Genomic DNA, 17,390 nt, shown 5'->3' with positions numbered 1-17,390 from the left:
ACTGTACATGAATGACAAGAATCCCGTATGCCGGTAGCTGCTGTCCTCCCAGATACCTTCACAGCTGTGATCTTCTGGTGCAGAGGGAGGGGTTTATACAAGTGGCTCCGCCTATCACAGGTACTCCCCCTTTCCAACCTCCTGATCCATTCACAGAAGCCGTACTAACACTTTCCACAATAAAAAGCAACCTATGAATGGTCGAGGTGAACTTTCCTCCATTCATAAAGCGGTTTTCATTGCGGGAAGTGATAATATGACTTCTATTAATTAGGGGGGGGGGTAAAGGGCGAGGCGTTAGGACCAACCCCCGTGGCAGATCACAGCTGTGGGGGGGGGGGGGGGGAGTAAAGGGCGAGGCGTTAGGACCAACCCCTGTGGCAGATCACAGCTGTGGAGGGGGGGGGGGGGGGGAGTAAAGGGCGAGGCGTTAGGACCAACCCCCGTGGCAGATCACAGCTGTGGGGGGGGGGGGGAAGTAAAGGGCGAGGCGTTAGGACCAACCCCTGTGGCAGATCACAGCTGTGGGGGGGGGGGGGGGGAGTAAAGGGCGAGGCGTTAGGACCAACCCCGTGGCAGATCACAGCTGTGGGGGGGAGTAAAGGGCGAGGCGTTAGGACCAACCCCTGTGGCAGATCACAGCTGTGGGGGGGGGGAAGTTAAAGGGCGAGGCGTTAGGACCAACCCCTGTGGCAGATCACAGCTGTGGGGGGGGGGGGGAGTAAAGGGCGAGGCGTTAGGACCAACCCCCGTGGCAGATCACAGCTGTGGGGGGGGGGGGGGAAGTAAAGGGCGAGGCGTTAGGACCAACCCCCGTGGCAGATCACAGCTGTGGGGGGGGGGGAAGTAAAGGGCGAGGCGTTAGGACCAACCCCTGTGGCAGATCACAGCTTTGGGGGGGGGGGGAGTAAAGGGCGAGGCGTTAGGACCAACCCCCGTGGCAGATCACAGCTGTGGGGGGGGGGGGGGGGGGGAAGTAAAGGGCGAGGCGTTAGGACCAACCCCCGTGGCAGATCAACAGCTGTGGGGGGGGTAAAGGGCGAGGCGTTAGGACCAACCCCTGTGGCAGATCACAGCTGTGGAGGGGGGGGGGGGGGGGAGTAAAGGGCGAGGCGTTAGGACCAACCCCTGTGGCAGATCACAGCTGTGGGGGGGGGGGGGGAAGTAAAGGGCGAGGCGTTAGGACCAACCCCTGTGGCAGATCACAGCTGTGGGGGGGGGGGGGGGGGGAGTAAAGGGCGAGGCGTTAGGACCAACCCCCGTGGCAGATCACAGCTGTGGGAGGGGGGTGGGGGGGGAGTAAAGGGCGAGGCATTAGGACCAACCCCCGTGGCAGATCACAGCTGTGGGGGGGGGGGGGGAAGTAAAGGGCGAGGCGTTAGGACCAACCCCTGTGGCAGATCACAGCTGTGGGGGGGGGGGGGGGGGGAGTAAAGGGCGAGGCGTTAGGACCAACCCCCGTGGCAGATCACAGCTGTGGGGGGGGGGGGGGGGGGAGTAAAGGGCGAGGCGTTAGGACCAACCCCCGTGGCAGATCACAGCTGTGGGGGGGGGGGGGGGGAAGTAAAGGGCGAGGCGTTAGGACCAACCCCCGTGGCAGATCACAGCTGTGGGGGGGGGGGGGAGTAAAGGGCGAGGCGTTAGGACCAACCCCCGTGGCAGGTCACAGCTGTGGGGGGGGGGGGGGGGGGGGGGGGAGTAAAGGGCGAAGCGTTAGGACCAACCCCCGTGGCAGATCACAGCTGTGGGGGGGGGGGGGGGGGAAGTAAAGGGCGAGGCGTTAGGACCAACCCCTGTGGCAGATCACAGCTGTGGGGGGGGGGGGGGTATCTGGGGAACGGAAGACAGAAAATTACTGTCAATGCTGCAGATTTAACCCTCCTCTTATGTTAGATTTCTGTTACTATCCATGATGTTTAGGGTCGGTTTTGACCCGTGTCTTAAATCAGCCATAAATACCCTCTGAATAATTATTTATCATCCAATTGGTTTCTTACCTCTTGGTTACCTTGTTAGGCTTCTTTATCCTTGAAAAGATTGGTTTTAATATTTTTGCTGTGACCCCTTAGACCTTTCTTTTGATAGCATAACTCTCATTGTCAAATTTAAAAACTGGTAAAATAAAGTCAGCAACTCTGAAATGTATTCTTCCTATGTTTCTTCACTTTATTTAGAGAAGCAGACAAAGAGATAGGCCCCTCCCTAACTACAGCTCACAGGGCTGAGAGGTGATTGGCTGTCAGTGTTACTAAGCAGAGAGAGTGTTTAGGATGATAGTGTCCTATAATCCTATATTATAACCCGAACACCATAAACGTCTTCATTTTCACCACAGTATTTTATCATTTACTGAAAAGGATTATTTTTCTTTTACATTGTTTAAATAGAGGTTCCTGACAAAGTAAAAAAATCTTGATGCAATAAACAAATTTATGTGATACTTCTAGACATTCAAAACCTGAAAATGGGTCGGTTCTGACCCCAACATAAGAGGAGGGTTAAAAAAATAAAATGTCAGCTTTATATTAAAATCCAGGTTTATCAATGTTATAGAGTGAGCGGTCCCCCCCCCCCCCCCCCCCCCCCATCTCTTCATACCACAGGAAATCTCTACATACACTGCCAGATCTCTGTGAGGACTCTGTGAATTATACAATGCTGACAACCTAGGAAGAAGGGTTGAGGCCATCTGTTGCCTTGATAGCACCCCCCCCTCCCCCACCATTGCCCCGTTAGCCTGCTGGAGCCCTAGGTTACAATCCCAGCTAGGCAGAGCCTCTGTTTTGTAGCGAGCCATGGACATAGGAGGAGAGCTGGGATCACAGAACACGGGACGTCCATCTATCATGATAGGGAAGTCACAAAGCATTGCAGGTGAGGAAAGAGAAACACAACACACCACAGTGGGGGTGGGGTGTCTGCAAGACGTGCTGCGAGGATACTGACCCCCCCCCCCCCCCAAAAAAAAAATCCAAAAACGCCTCAGATTCTGCCGGCACTGCTGACTCCACATTACAAGTCTTCCATTATAGAATATAAAATGGCGGCTTACCTCCGAGGTTTGCCCTGTAAGAGGTCATGGAGATAGTTCTCCCGCTCTATGCAGTGCCCACGGCTTTTGTTGAATCCTAAAAAGTATCAAAATTAATAAATGAATACACAAAATTCTGCCGTCAATTATCAGATATAAACAAAGGTTGGTAGAGAATAGAATACTCTCTAAGATACTCACTTTCTATAGCTTCAGATGGCTGCACACCGAGAACATCAATCATATACCTACAAAGAGAGACGACATTTCATAAAACTCCCTCTGAAATTAAAGTCCATCCTTTCCACACAGAATAATAAATACACATAAATATATATAGAACCATTTATTTATAAATCAGCCTGCAAGACATTACAACAGTGACCGGTGAATGCCGGACTCCTCATACATCTCATACAGAGATACAAACTTTCCCTTCCAGAACTGGAGGAAGGGTCAATGGACTACAAGTGCCGTAATCCGCAGTCCTGTGTTCCGCTCAGAACTACAAGTCTCATTTGCTGCAGTGACGTCTTCTATTGTTCATTCACACACCTTCCAGCCAATTCCAATTCTGACAGTTGCTGCGGAGAAGAACTCCCTCAGAGGGGGGTCCATTTTAGGGGCGAGGGGTTTGCTTGACATGTTGCTGAGCGTGCTAATAGTGCAGCCCCAGCCCCATCCCTTACACGGCCCCATCCCTTACACGGCCCCATCCCTTACACGGCCCCATCCCTTACACGGCCCCATCCCTTACACGGCCCCATCCCTTACACGGCCCCATCCCTTACACGGCCCCATCCCTTACACGGCCCCATCCCTTACACAGCCCCATCCCTTACACAGAGTTATCCCTTACACAGAGTTATCCCTTACACAGCCCCGTCCCCGTCCACAGCCCCGTCCCCGTCCACAGCCCCGTCCCCGTCCACAGCCCCGTCCACAGCCCCGTCCCCTATACAGAGTTATCCCCTACACAGCCCCATCCCTTACACAGCCCCATCCCTTACACAGCCCCATCCCTTACACAGAGTTATCCCTTAAACAGAGTTATCCCCAACACAGCCCCGTCCCCGTCCACAGCCCCGTCCCCTATACAGAGTTATCCCCTACACAGCCCCATCCCTTACACAGCCCCATCCCTTACACAGCCCCATCCCTTACACAGCCCCATCCCTTACACAGCCCTATCCCTTACACAGCCCCATCCCTTACACAGAGTTATCCCTTACACAGAGTTATCCCTTACACAGAGTTATCCCCAACACAGCCCCGTCCCCGTCCACAGCCCCGTCCCCTATACAGAGTTATCCCCTACACAGCCCCGTCCCTTACACAGCCCCATCCGCTACACAGAGTTAACCATTACACAGCCCCGTCCCCTACACAGAGTTATCCCCTACACAGAGTTATCCCTTACACAGCCCCGTCCCCTACACAGAGTTATCCCTTACACAGAGTTATCCCTTACAAAGCCCTGTCCCCTACACAGCCCTACCCTGTACCCAGTCCTGTCCCCTACACAGAGTTATCCCTTACACAGCCCTGTCCCCTACAGAGTTATCACTTACACAGCCCCGTCCCCTACACAGAGTTATCCCTTACACAGCCCCGTCCCCTACACAGAGTTATCCCTTACACAGCCCCGTCCCCTACACAGAGTTATCCCTTACACAGCCCCGTCCCCTACACAGAGTTATCCCTTACACAGCCCCGTCCCCTACACAGAGTTATCCCTTACACAGCCCCGTCCCCTACACAGAGTTATCCCTTACACAGCCCCGTCCCCTACACAGAGTTATCCCTTACATAGCCCCATCCCCTACACAAAGTTATCCCTTACATAGCCCCATCCCCTACACAGAGTTATCCCTTACACAGCCCCGTCCCCTACACAGAGTTATCCCTTACACAGGCCCGTCCCCTACACAGAGTTATCCCTTACATAGCCCCATCCCCTACACAAAGTTATCCCTTACACAGCCCCGTCCCCTACACAAAGTTATCACTTACACAGCCCCGTCCCCTACACAGAGTTATCCCTTACACAGAGTTATCCCTTACACAGCCCCATCCCTTACACAGAGTTATCCCTTACACAGAGTTATCCCTTACACAGCCCTGTCCCTTACACAGAGTTATCCCTTACACAGCCCCGTCCCCTACACAGAGTTATCCCTTAAACAGCCCCGTCCCCTACACAGAGTTATCCCCTACACAGCCCCGTTCCCCTACACAGAGTTATCCCTTACACAGCCCCATCCCCTACACAGAGTTATCCCTTACACAGAGTTATCCCTTACACAGAGTTATCCCTTACACAGAGTTATCCCTTACACAGAGTTATCCCTTACACAGAGTTATCCCTTACACAGAGTTATCCCTTACACAGAGTTATCCCCAACACAGCCCCGTCCCCGTCCACAGCCCCGTCCCCTATACAGAGTTATCCCCTACACAGCCCCGTCCCTTACACAGCCCCATCCGCTACACAGAGTTAACCATTACACAGCCCCGTCCCCTACACAGAGTTATCCCCTACACAGAGTTATCCCTTACACAGCCCCGTCCCCTACACAGAGTTATCCCTTACACAGAGTTATCCCTTACAAAGCCCTGTCCCCTACACAGCCCTACCCTGTACCCAGTCCTGTCCCCTACACAGAGTTATCCCTTACACAGCCCTGTCCCCTACAGAGTTATCACTTACACAGCCCCGTCCCCTACAGAGTCATCACTTACACAGCCCCGTCCCCTACACAGAGTTATCCCTTACACAGCCCCGTCCCCTACACAGAGTTATCCCTTACACAGCCCCGTCCCCTACACAGAGTTATCCCTTACACAGCCCCATCCCCTACACAGAGTTATCCCTTACACAGCCCCGTCCCCTACACAGAGTTATCCCTTACACAGCCCCGTCCCCTACACAGAGTTATCCCTTACACAGCCCCGTCCCCTACACAGAGTTATCCCTTACACAGCCCCGTCCCCTACACAGAGTTATCCCTTACATAGCCCCATCCCCTACACAAAGTTATCCCTTACATAGCGCCGTCCCCTACACAGAGTTATCCCTTACACAGCCCCGTCCCCTACACAGCCCTGTCCCCTACACAGAGTTATTCCTTACACAGCCCCGTCCCCTACACAGAGTTATCCCTTACACAGCCCCGTCCCCTACACAGAGTTATCCCTTACACAGCCCCGTCCCCTACACAGAGTTATTCCTTACACAGCCCCGTCCCCTACACAGAGTTATCCCTTACACAGCCCCGTCCCCTACACAGAGTTATCCCTTACACAGCCCAGTACCCTACACAGAGTTATCCCTTACACAGCCCCGTCCCCTACACAGAGTTATGCCTTACACAGCCCCGTCCCCTACACAGAGTTATCCCTTACACAGCCCCGTCCCCTACACAGAGTTATCCCTTACACAGCCCCGTCCCCTACACAGAGTTATCCCTTACACAGCCCCGTCCCCTACACAGAGTTATCCCTTACACAGCCCCGTCCCCTACACAGAGTTATCCCTTACATAGCCCCGTCCCCTACACAAAGTTATCCCTTACACAGCCCCGTCCCCTACACAGAGTTATCCCTTACATAGCCCCGTCCCCTACACAGAGTTATCCCTTACACAGCCCCGTCCCCTACACAAAGTTATCCCTTACACAGCCCCGTCCCCTACACAGAGTTATCCCTTACACAGCCTTGTCCCCTACACAGAGTTATCCCTTACACAGCCCCGTCCCCTACACAGAGTTATCCCTTACACATCCTTGTCCCTTACACAGAGTTATCCCTTACACAGCCCTGTCCCCGTACACAGAGTTATCCCTTACACAGCCCAGTTCCCCTACACAGAGTTATCCCTTACACAGCCCCGTCCCCTACACAGAGTTATCCCTTACACAGAGTTATCCCTTACACAGCCCCGTCCCCTACACAGAGTTATCCCTTACACAGCCCTGTCCCCTACACAGAGTTATCCCTTACACAGCCCCGTCCCCTACACAGAGTTATCCCTTACACAGCCCCGTCCCCTACACAGAGTTATCCCTTACACAGCCCCGTCCCCTACACAAAGTTATCCCTTACACAGCCCCGTCCCCTACACAGCCCTGTCCCCTACACAGAGTTATCCCTTACACAGCCCCATCCCCTACACAGAGTTATCCCTTACACAGAGTTATCCCTTACACAGCCCCATCCCTTACACAGAGTTATCCCTTACACAGAGTTATCCCTTACACAGCCCTGTCCCTTACACAGAGTTATCCCTTACACAGCCCCGTCCCCTACACAGAGTTATCCCTTAAACAGCCCCGTCCCCTACACAGAGTTATCCCTTACACAGCCCCGTCCCCTACACAGAGTTATCCCTTACACAGCCCTGTCCCCTACACAGAGTTATCCCCTACACAGCCCTGTCCCCTACACAGAGTTATCCCTTACACAGCCCCGTTCCCCTACACAGAGTTATCCCTTACACAGCCCCATCCCCTACACAGAGTTATCCCTTACACAGCCCCATCCCCTACACAGAGTTATCCCTTACACAGCCCCGTCCCTTACACAGAGTTATCCCTTACACAGCCCCGTCCCCTACACAGAGTTATCCCTTACACAGCCCCGTCCCCTACACAGAGTTATCCCTTACACAGCCCTGTTCCCCTACACAGAGTTATCCCTTACACAGCCCCGTCCCCTACACAGAGTTATCCCTTACACAGCCCTGTCCCTTACACAGAGTTATCCCTTACACAGCCCCGTCCCCTACACAGAGTTATCCCTTACACAGCCCTGTCCCCTACACAGAGTTATCCCTTACACAGCCCCGTTCCCCTACACAGAGTTATCCCTTACACAGCCCTGTCCCCTACACAGAGTTATCCCTTACACAGAGTTATCCCTTACACAGCCCCGTCCCCTACACAGAGTTATCCCTTACACAGCCCCGTCCCCTACACAGAGTTATCCCTTACACAGCCCCGTCCCCTACACAGAGTTATCCCTTACACAGCCCTGTTCCCCTACACAGTTATCCCTTACACAGCCCTGTCCCCTACACAGAGTTATCCCTTACACAGCCCCGTCCCCTATACAGTTATCCCCTACACAGCCCTGTCCCCTACACAGTTATCCCTTACACAGCCCTGTCCCCTACACAAAGTTATCCCTTACACAGCCCCGTTCCCCTACACAGAGTTATCCCTTACACAGCCCCGTCCCTTACACAGAGTTATCCCTTACACAGCCCCGTTCCCCTACACAGAGTTATCCCTTACACAGCCCCGTCCCCTACACAGAGTTATCCCTTACACAGCCCTGTCCCTTACACAGAGTTATCCCTTACACAGCCCCGTCCCTTACACAGAGTTATCCCTTACACAGCCCCGTCCCCTACACAGAGTTATCCCTTACACAGCCTTGTCCCCTACACAGAGTTATCCCTTACACAGCCCCATCCCCTACACAGAGTTATCCCTTACACAGCCCTGTCCCTTACACAGAGTTATCACTTACACAGCCCCGTCCCCTACACAGAGTTATCCCTTACACAGCCCCGTCCCCTACACAGAGTTATCCCTTACACAGCCCTGTTCCCCTACACAGAGTTATCCCTTACACAGCCCCGTCCCCTACACAGAGTTATCCCTTACACAGCCCTGTCCCTTACACAGAGTTATCCCTTACACAGCCCCGTCCCCTACACAGTTATCCCTTACACAGCCCTGTCCCCTACACAGAGTTATCCCTTACACAGCCCCGTTCCCCTACACAGAGTTATCCCTTACACAGCCCTGTCCCCTACACAGAGTTATCCCTTACACAGAGTTATCCCTTACACAGCCCTGTCCCCTACACAGAGTTATCCCTTACACAGCCCTATCCCTTACACAGCCCCGTCCCCTATACAGTTATCCCCTACACAGCCCTGTCCCCTACACAGTTATCCCTTACACAGCCCTGTCCCCTACACAAAGTTATCCCTTACACAGCCCCGTTCCCCTACACAGAGTTATCCCTTACACAGCCCCGTCCCCTACACAGAGTTATCCCTTACACAGCCCTGTCCCCTACACAGAGTTATCCCTTACACAGCCCCGTCCCCTACACAGAGTTATCCCTTACACAGCCCCGTCCCCTACACAGAGTTATCCCTTACACAGCCCTGTCCCCTACACAGAGTTATCCCTTACACAGCCCCGTCCCCGTCCCGTACCCAGCGATGAGTTGCCTATCTATAAAATTTCTAAGACACATTCAATGAAAATATGTTACGCTGGTGCAGACATGCCAAGATTCCCGGTTCTCATGTGTGCTCTCTCGTCCCTGGGGTACTCCAAGGCCAATACTGTCTTATTGTTTAACCATTGATTTTCATCAGTGTTGGATTTGGGTTGCCTTCACAACTTACATTTTAGAACTGGTCGTAAAAAACCCGTCATCTGTAAACCAAAGACCACAACCACAGTTTATCTGTGCTCATCAGTGCAGCCTCATCAGTGCCCATTAGTGCAGTCTATCAGTGCCCATTAGTGCAGCCTATCAGTGCAGTCTCATCAGTGCCCATTAGTGCAGCCTATCAGTGCAGCCTAATTAGTGGCCATCAGTGCAGCCTAATCAGTGCAGCATATTAGTGCCCATCAGTGCAACATATCAGGGCAGTATATTAGTGTAGCCCCATTAGTGAAGCTCATCAGTGCTGCCTCATGCCCATCAGTGCAGCCTCATTAGTGCCCATGAGTGCAGTTTATCAGTACCCACCATTGCCACCTCATCAGTGGAAATCAGAGCAGCATATTAGTGCCCATCAGTGCAGCATACACCAGTGCTGCCTTATTAGTGTAGCCCCATCAGTGAAGCTTATCGGTGCCATCTCATCAGCGGCCATCAGTGCCAATTAGTGCAGCCTATCAGTGCAGCCCCACCAGTGCAGATTTTCAGTGTCGCCTAATCAGTGGCCATCAGCGCAGTGTCGCCTAATCAGTGGCCGTCGACTAAAAACGAACAAAATGTTTTCGTCGACTAAATTAACACAATTTTAGTAGACTAAAATACGACTAAAACTAAAACACTTGCAGAAGACTAAAATGGGACTAAAACTAAAATGACATTTTAGTCCCAAGACTAAGGCTAAAACTAAATTGAAATTTGCTGCCAAAATTAACACTGCAGCGCAGCCTCATCAGTGCAGTGTATTAGTGCCCATCAGTGAAGCTTATCAGTGCCACCTCATGTCACTGGATTAGTAAGATTACTCCTTTCTTTTAGGATATTTGGACTTGCGTTTGCTGCCACTGATTGCAATCATCGGATTATTTCACTTATTTGTATATTACATATATTTGCTGCGGCAGGTTGGCTCTGTTCCGCAAAACTATGTACCTGTACGTCTCTTTGCGGACGCCCATTCCCCACACAGTTAGAAAACACCCCATAGGGACTTATTTAACCCCTTGATTGCCCCTGGTGTTAACCCCTTCCCCGCCAGTGTCATTAGTACAGCGACAGTGCATATTTTTAGCACCGATTACTGTAGTACATAGTAGGTGAGGTTGAATAAAGACAATAGTCCATCCAGTTCCCCTGTGTAGGTGTGTGTGGGCGGAGTTCCCCCTGTGTAGGTGTGTGTGGGCGGAGTTCCCCCTGTGTAGGTGTGTGTGGCTGTAATCATCTCTCATACCCCTGAATGTTCTGATCTTGGAGATATATGTCTAAGAGTCTTTTAAATGTAGCCATACTCCCCACAGTTACCACCAATTGTGGAAGAGAATTCCACAATCTTCTTGCCCTGCATAGTCTGAGGTTAACTCTCTTCTAATCGCATTGTATGCCCTCGTGTCTTCTTGCATTCCTTGCGACTGAATAGTTTTTTTCTATGCTGAGATCACCGTTGAGGTATTTATAAATTGCTATCATGTCCCCTCTCAGGCGTCTCTTCTCCAGGGAGAATAAATCGAGCGATTGCAGACGCTCTTCATAGTTAAGGTCCTCCAATTCCCTAATCAGTTTAGTTGCCCTTCTTTGGACTCTCTCCAACACCTCCTTTCTGCAGATTGGTGCCCAGAACTGGACGGAATACTCCAGATGCGGTCGGACCAGAGTTTTATAAAGTGGAAGGATTATAGTCTTATCTCTGGAATGCATCCCTTTCTTTATGCATGCTAATATTCTGCTGGCTTTGGCAGCTGCCGCTTGACATTGCATGCTGTTTCCTAGTCTATCATCAACCAAGACTCCCAGATCTTTCTCCATTTTTGATTCCCCCAAGGGTTCCCCTCCTAACGTGTATTGTGCTTTTATGTTTTTAGTCCCCAAGTGCAAAACCTTACACTTCTCCACATTAAACCTCATTTGCCATGTCGTTGCCCACTCCGTTATTTTGTCCAGGTCATTCTGTAGGATATCTGCTTCATGCTGTGCAGTTATTGCCCTGCCCAATTTTGTGTCATCTGCAAAAACTGATATCGAACTCCTGATCCCGACCTCAATGCTGTTTATGAATAAACAAAATTGGTCTCAGGACTGAGGCTCGGTTCACATTTATGAGATGCGGGAAGGCTGCGAATTCGCAGCCTGTTCCCGCATCGCACACGCACCCCCGGCAGTTCACACTGCCATATGCAATACGCTGGGGGTGTCAATGTAATCTTAACGACACACCCAGTTTGATCGCATATCGCAGTGCGATCGTGCAGTTCGCACAGGATCGGATCGCACAAGTGTGAACCGCTGTGCGATCCGATCCTGATGCGGCTGCAAAAATGCCTCCTGTGCGTGTTTGCTCCGGGTGCGATGCGAATTTAGCCATACAAACTGTATGGCTAAACTCGCACCGCACAGCTGATCGCATGTCATGTCGGAGCAGTGCGCTCTGACATGACATGCGAACAAGGCACTAGCACAAATGTGAACCGGGGCTGAGCCTTGGGGGACCCCACTTACCACCTCAGACCAGTCTGGGTATGCGCTATTACCACCCTTTGGACACGCCCCTTTAACCAGTTTTCTATCCAAGAGCAAAACTTGCGGTCAATGTCTGCAGACCTTAATTTGTGATTTAAGCGCTTGTGGGCAACTGTATCAAACGCCTTTGCAAAATCCAGGTACACCACATCCACTGGTCTCCCCTATCTAGGTACACCACATGCCCCTATCTAGCTCACAGCTCACCTCCTCGTAGAATGCTAAGAGATTGGTTTGACAAGAACGCCCATTTGTAAACCCGTGCTGATTACTGCTGATGATGTTGTAGTCTTTAGCAAACTCTACGATATAGTCCCTTATCATCCCCTCCAGAAGTTTACATACTATCGATGTCAGACTGACCGGCCTATAATTTCCCGGCATATGCTTCTGCCCTTTTTTGAATATCGGAATCACGTTTGCTTTCCTCCAATCCCCTGGTACATCTCCTGTCCTAATACTGTCAGCAAAGATCAGGAACAGTGGTTCAGATATAATCTTACTGAGTTCCTTGAGTACTCTCGGATGTACGCCATCCGGGCCTGGTGATTTGTTTGTGTTCAGTTTATCCAGCCTTTCCCTGATTTCACCCTCTGTTAGCCATAGTGGCAAGTCCTGTGTATTACTACTAACCATACAGTCATGGTCAGTGTACCCCATACAGTCATGGTCAGTGTACCCCGTACAGTCATGGTCAGTGTACCCCATACAGTCATGGTCAGTGTACCCCATACAGTCATGGTCAGTGTACCCCATACAGTCATGGTCAGTGTACCCCATACAGTCATGGTCAGTGTACCCCATACAGTCATGGTCAGTGTACCCCATACAGTCATGGTCAGTGTACCCCATACAGTCATGGTCAGTGTACCCCATACAGTCATGGTCAGTGTACCCCATACAGTCATGGTCAGTGTACCCCATACAGTCATGGTCAGTGTACCCCATACAGTCATGGTCAGTGTACCCCTCCTTTTCCTGTGTAAAGACTGATGAGAAAAAAGCATTCAGCACGGTTGCTTTTTCAGTGTCCTCTGTAACCATCCTCCCATCATTGTTAATTATGTGTGCAATATGCTCTGCCCTAGTTTTTTGCTGTTGATATATTTAAAGAATTTCTTTGTTTTTTTTTTTTACTATCCTCCGCTATTTGTCTCTCGAAGTTGATTTTAGCCTTCTTGATTTTGCATTTACATTTCTTATTAGATTCCTTGTATTGGTGGAAAGCCAATACTGTGCCCTCTGATTTATATTTCTTGAAGGCCATTTTTTTTCCTTCTAAGTTTTTTTTGCATTTTGGTTTGGCTTTGGCTCTTCTAAATGTATTTCCCATAGGAATGCACTGCAAGATGCCTTTGTTTAATATGTTCCTAAAGCATTCCCATTTTTCCTCTGTGGTCAGGGATCCCAGGGTTTGGTCCCAGTTTACCCTTTCCATCATTGAGTACAATTTTGGAAAGTTTGCCCTTCTGAAGTTTAGGGTTCTTATGTTCCCCACTTGCCTTGTTATATTGTTATTTACACTAAATGTGATCATCCTGTGATCGCTAGAGCCCAGGTTGTCCTGGACTCCTACCGCCGAGATTAGACGTCACTGGTCTCCCCAAAAATGTCCGATCTGTCCGTCGCAGTCCTGCTAAAAATCGCAGATCGCCGCAGTTACTAGTCAATAAAAATGACAAATCTTTCCCCTAGTTTTTAGACGCAATAACTTTTGCACAAACCAATCAATATACACATATTGGAATTTTTTTTACCAAAAATATGTAGCAGAATACAAATTGGCCTAAAAGATTAAAAATAATTTGATTTTTACATTTTTTTTTTTTATTAGGAATGTTTTATAGCAGAAAGTAAAGAATATATATTTTTTTCAGAATTGTTGCTGTTTTTAAAAAAAAAAAAAAAAAATCACACAGGTGATCAAATACCAGCAAAAGAAAGCTCTGTTTGTGGGGGAAAAAGGACGTCAAATTTTATTTGGGTACAGCGTCGCGCAATTGTCCGTTAAAATAACGCAGTGCCGGATCGCAAAAAATGGCCTGGTCATTAAGGGGGTAAATCTTCCGATCCAGAAGTGAGTAATAAACATTTACATTTTAGATTAGTTTTCTGCTATATTTAGTTGCCTTCTAAAAGTCCCATAAAAGTTTTTTTACAACAAAGTTCTGTATGGTCCTATTGTTGGGATTCCAGGAAAACCATTTCTCCCTCAATGCAGAGTTTCCTGACCAGGATGTAAATCACTGACCCCAGTGCTGCAAAGCATCAGTGCTAACCACTAAACCACTGTGCTGAACCTTCTCCCAAACCTCCTGCCCCTCCCCCTTGAAACATTCCCAGCTACCTCTGCCATTGCTCTCACAGCCTTGGCCTGAAAGGCCAGAAAACATCACGGAACCTACAAAACATCCATGAGCCCCGGAAGAGAGAGACTCGCCCATCACTTAATTCCCTTCGTCACTGCTTAATATCAATGTTTCCCCACATGGTCCAATCTCCCCTCCCCCGCATGGTTTAATCCCCCCACATGGTCCAATCTCCCCCATCATGGTTCAATCCTTCCCCCCCCCCCCAATATGGTCCAATCTCCCCCACATGGTCCAATCTCCCCTCCCCTGCATGGTTTAACCCCCCCCACATGGTCCAATCCCTTCCACCCCCAACGTGGTCCAATCTCCCCCATCATGGTCCAATCCTCCCCCCCCCCCCCCCAATATGGTCCAATCTCCCCCACATGGTCCAATCTTCAACCCCCCATGGTCCAATCCCCCATCATGGTCCTATCTCCCCCCACCTACATGGTCCAATCCCCCATCGTGGTCCAATCCTCCCCCCCCCAATATGGTCCAATCCCCCACACATGGTCCAATCCCTTCCACCCCCAACATGGTTCAATCTCCCCCATCATAGTCCAATCCTTCCCCCCCCAATATGGTCCAATCTCCCCCACATGGTCCAATCTTCCACCCCCCCCCCCACATGTTTCAATCTCCCCCATCATGGTCCAATTTCTCCCCCCCCCCCATGGTCCAATCCCCCATCATGGTCCAATCCCCCATCATGGTCCAATCCCCCATCATGGTCCAATCCTAGTCCAATCCCCCAACCCACATGGTCCAATCTGTGTTCCGGTTAGAACCATAAACAGCCCACTTACCTGCAAACCAAATATCCGGTCCTGTTCAGTCCGTGTGTACAATGCACCCCGACGAGTTTATCTGCAGGGAAAGAATGGGAAATCTATGACTGAAAGCAATCATTTTATCATTCCGCTACCCCCACCATACAGAAATTATCCAACCAATAACGGGTCCTGCATGGAGGACACCCCAAATCCAGCCTCCAATGGCAGAATAGTCACCCACCATTACCGGGCGATTTACCCCCCAACTACACAAAGAGCGATGCATACTAGCTCATTATGCCTTTGTCTTGCAGGGTTTTTTTTTTTTTTATTCATCAGAGTATACTACCGCTTTAATTTTGTGTCATCTGCAAAAACTGAGATTGAGCTACTGACCCCGTCCTCAATGCTATTTATGAATAAATTGGTCCCAGGACTAAGCCTTGGAGGACCCCACTTACACCCCAGACCAGTCTTGTGATCTATGCCTGCAGACCTTAGTTTGTAAATTAAGAGTTTGTGGGGGACTGTATCCAATGCCTTGGCAAAATCCAGATACACCACATCCACTGGTCTCCCCCTCTTTTTAGCTCACCTCCTCGTAGAATGTTAACAGATTGGTTTGACAAGAAAGTCCTTTTGTAAACCCGTGCTGATCACTGCTTATGATACTGTTGACTTTAGCAAATTGTTGAATATAGTTCCCCTTATCATCCCTTCCAGAAGTTTACATACTATTGATGTCAGGCTGACAGGCTTATAATTGCCCGGGAGAGATCTCTGCCCTTTTTTGAATATTGGTGTTACATTAGCTTTCCTCCAGTCACCTGGTACAGTTCCTGTCAAAATACTATCTGCAAAGATCAGGAACAGTGGTTTAGATACAGTCAGGTCCATAAATATTGGGACATGGACACAATTCTAATCTTTTTGGCTCTATACACCACCACAATGGATTTGAAATGTAACAAACAAGATGTGCTTTACCTGCAGACTTTCAGCTTTAATTTGAGGGAATTTACATCCAAATCAGGTGAACGGTGTAGGAATTACAACAGTTTGTATTTGTGCCTCCCACTTTTTAAGGGACCAAAAGTAATGGGACAGATTAACAATCATAAATCAAACTTTCACTTTTTAATACTTGGTTGCAAATCCTTTGCAGTCAATTACAGCCTGAAGTCTGGAACGCATAGACATCACCAGACGCTGGGTTTCATCCCTGGTGATGCTCTGCCAGGCCTCTACTGCAACTGTCTTCAGTTCCTGCTTGTTCTTGGGGCATTTTCCCTTCAGTTTTGTCTTCGGCAAGTGAAATGCATGCTCAATCGGATTCAGGTCAGGTGATTGACTTGGCCATTGCATAACATTCCACTTCTTTCCCTTAGAAAACGCTTTGGTTGCTTTCGCAGTATGCTTCGGGTCATTGTCCATCTGCACTGTGAAGCGCCGTCCAATGAGTTCTGAAGCATTTGGCTGAATATGAGAAGATAATATTCCCCGAAACACTTCAGAATTCATCCTGCTGCTTCTGTCAGCAGTCACATCATCAATAAATACAAGAGAACCAGTTCCATTGGCAGCCATACATGCCCACGCCATGACACTACCACCACCATGCTTCACTGATGAGGTGGTATGCTTTGGATCATGAGCAGTTCCTTTCCTTCTCCATACTCTTCTCTTCCCATCACTCTGCTATAAGTTGATCTTGGTCTCATCTGTCCATAGGATGTTCCAGAACTGTGAAGGCTTTTTTAGATGATGTTTGGCAAACTAATCTGACCTTCCTGTTTTTGAGGCTCACCAATGGTTTACATCTTGTGGTGAACCCTCTGTAATCACTCTGGTGAAGTCTTCTCTTGATTGTTGACTTTAAAACACATACACACCTACCTCCTGGAGAGTGTTCCTGACCTGCCACACATACACCTACCTCCTGGAGAGTGTTCCTGATCTGACACACATACACCTACCTCCTGGAGAGTGTTCCTGACCTGACACATATACACCTACCTCCTGGAGAGTGTTCCTGACCTGCCACACATACACCTACCTCCTGGAGAGTGTTCCTGACCTGACACACATACACCTCCCTCCTGGAGAGTGTTCTTGATCTGACACACATACACCTACCTCCTGGAGAGTGTTCCTGACCTGACACACATACACCTACCTCCTGGAGAGTGTTCCTGACCTGACACACACACACCTACCTCCTGGAGAGTGTTCCTGACCTGACACACATACACC

At 49.8% G+C, this 17,390-nt stretch overlaps 1 protein-coding gene across 1 annotated transcript in view; it reads right to left on the bottom strand.

The window, feature by feature from the left end:
- DUSP11 (dual specificity phosphatase 11) overlaps positions 1 to 17,390 on the bottom strand; it is a gene marked incomplete at its 3' end in the record, with an annotated part of 82,621 nt that overhangs the window by 51,544 nt on the left and 13,687 nt on the right. The window contains exons 5-7 of the mRNA XM_082253450.1: positions 15,171 to 15,231; positions 3,233 to 3,279; positions 3,053 to 3,128 (exon numbers count right to left, since the gene is read on the bottom strand). Of these exons, the coding sequence (XP_082109576.1) occupies positions 3,053 to 3,128; positions 3,233 to 3,279; positions 15,171 to 15,231 (184 nt within the window). The remainder of the gene's footprint in view (positions 1 to 3,052; positions 3,129 to 3,232; positions 3,280 to 15,170; positions 15,232 to 17,390) is intronic.

Source organism: Pelophylax lessonae (assembly GCF_965119305.1).
Source record: "Pelophylax lessonae genome assembly, chromosome: 4".
Lineage (NCBI taxonomy): Eukaryota > Metazoa > Chordata > Amphibia > Anura > Ranidae > Pelophylax > Pelophylax lessonae.
Note: the sequence above shows the minus strand (reverse complement) of the source record. Positions and strands in the feature narration are given on the sequence as shown.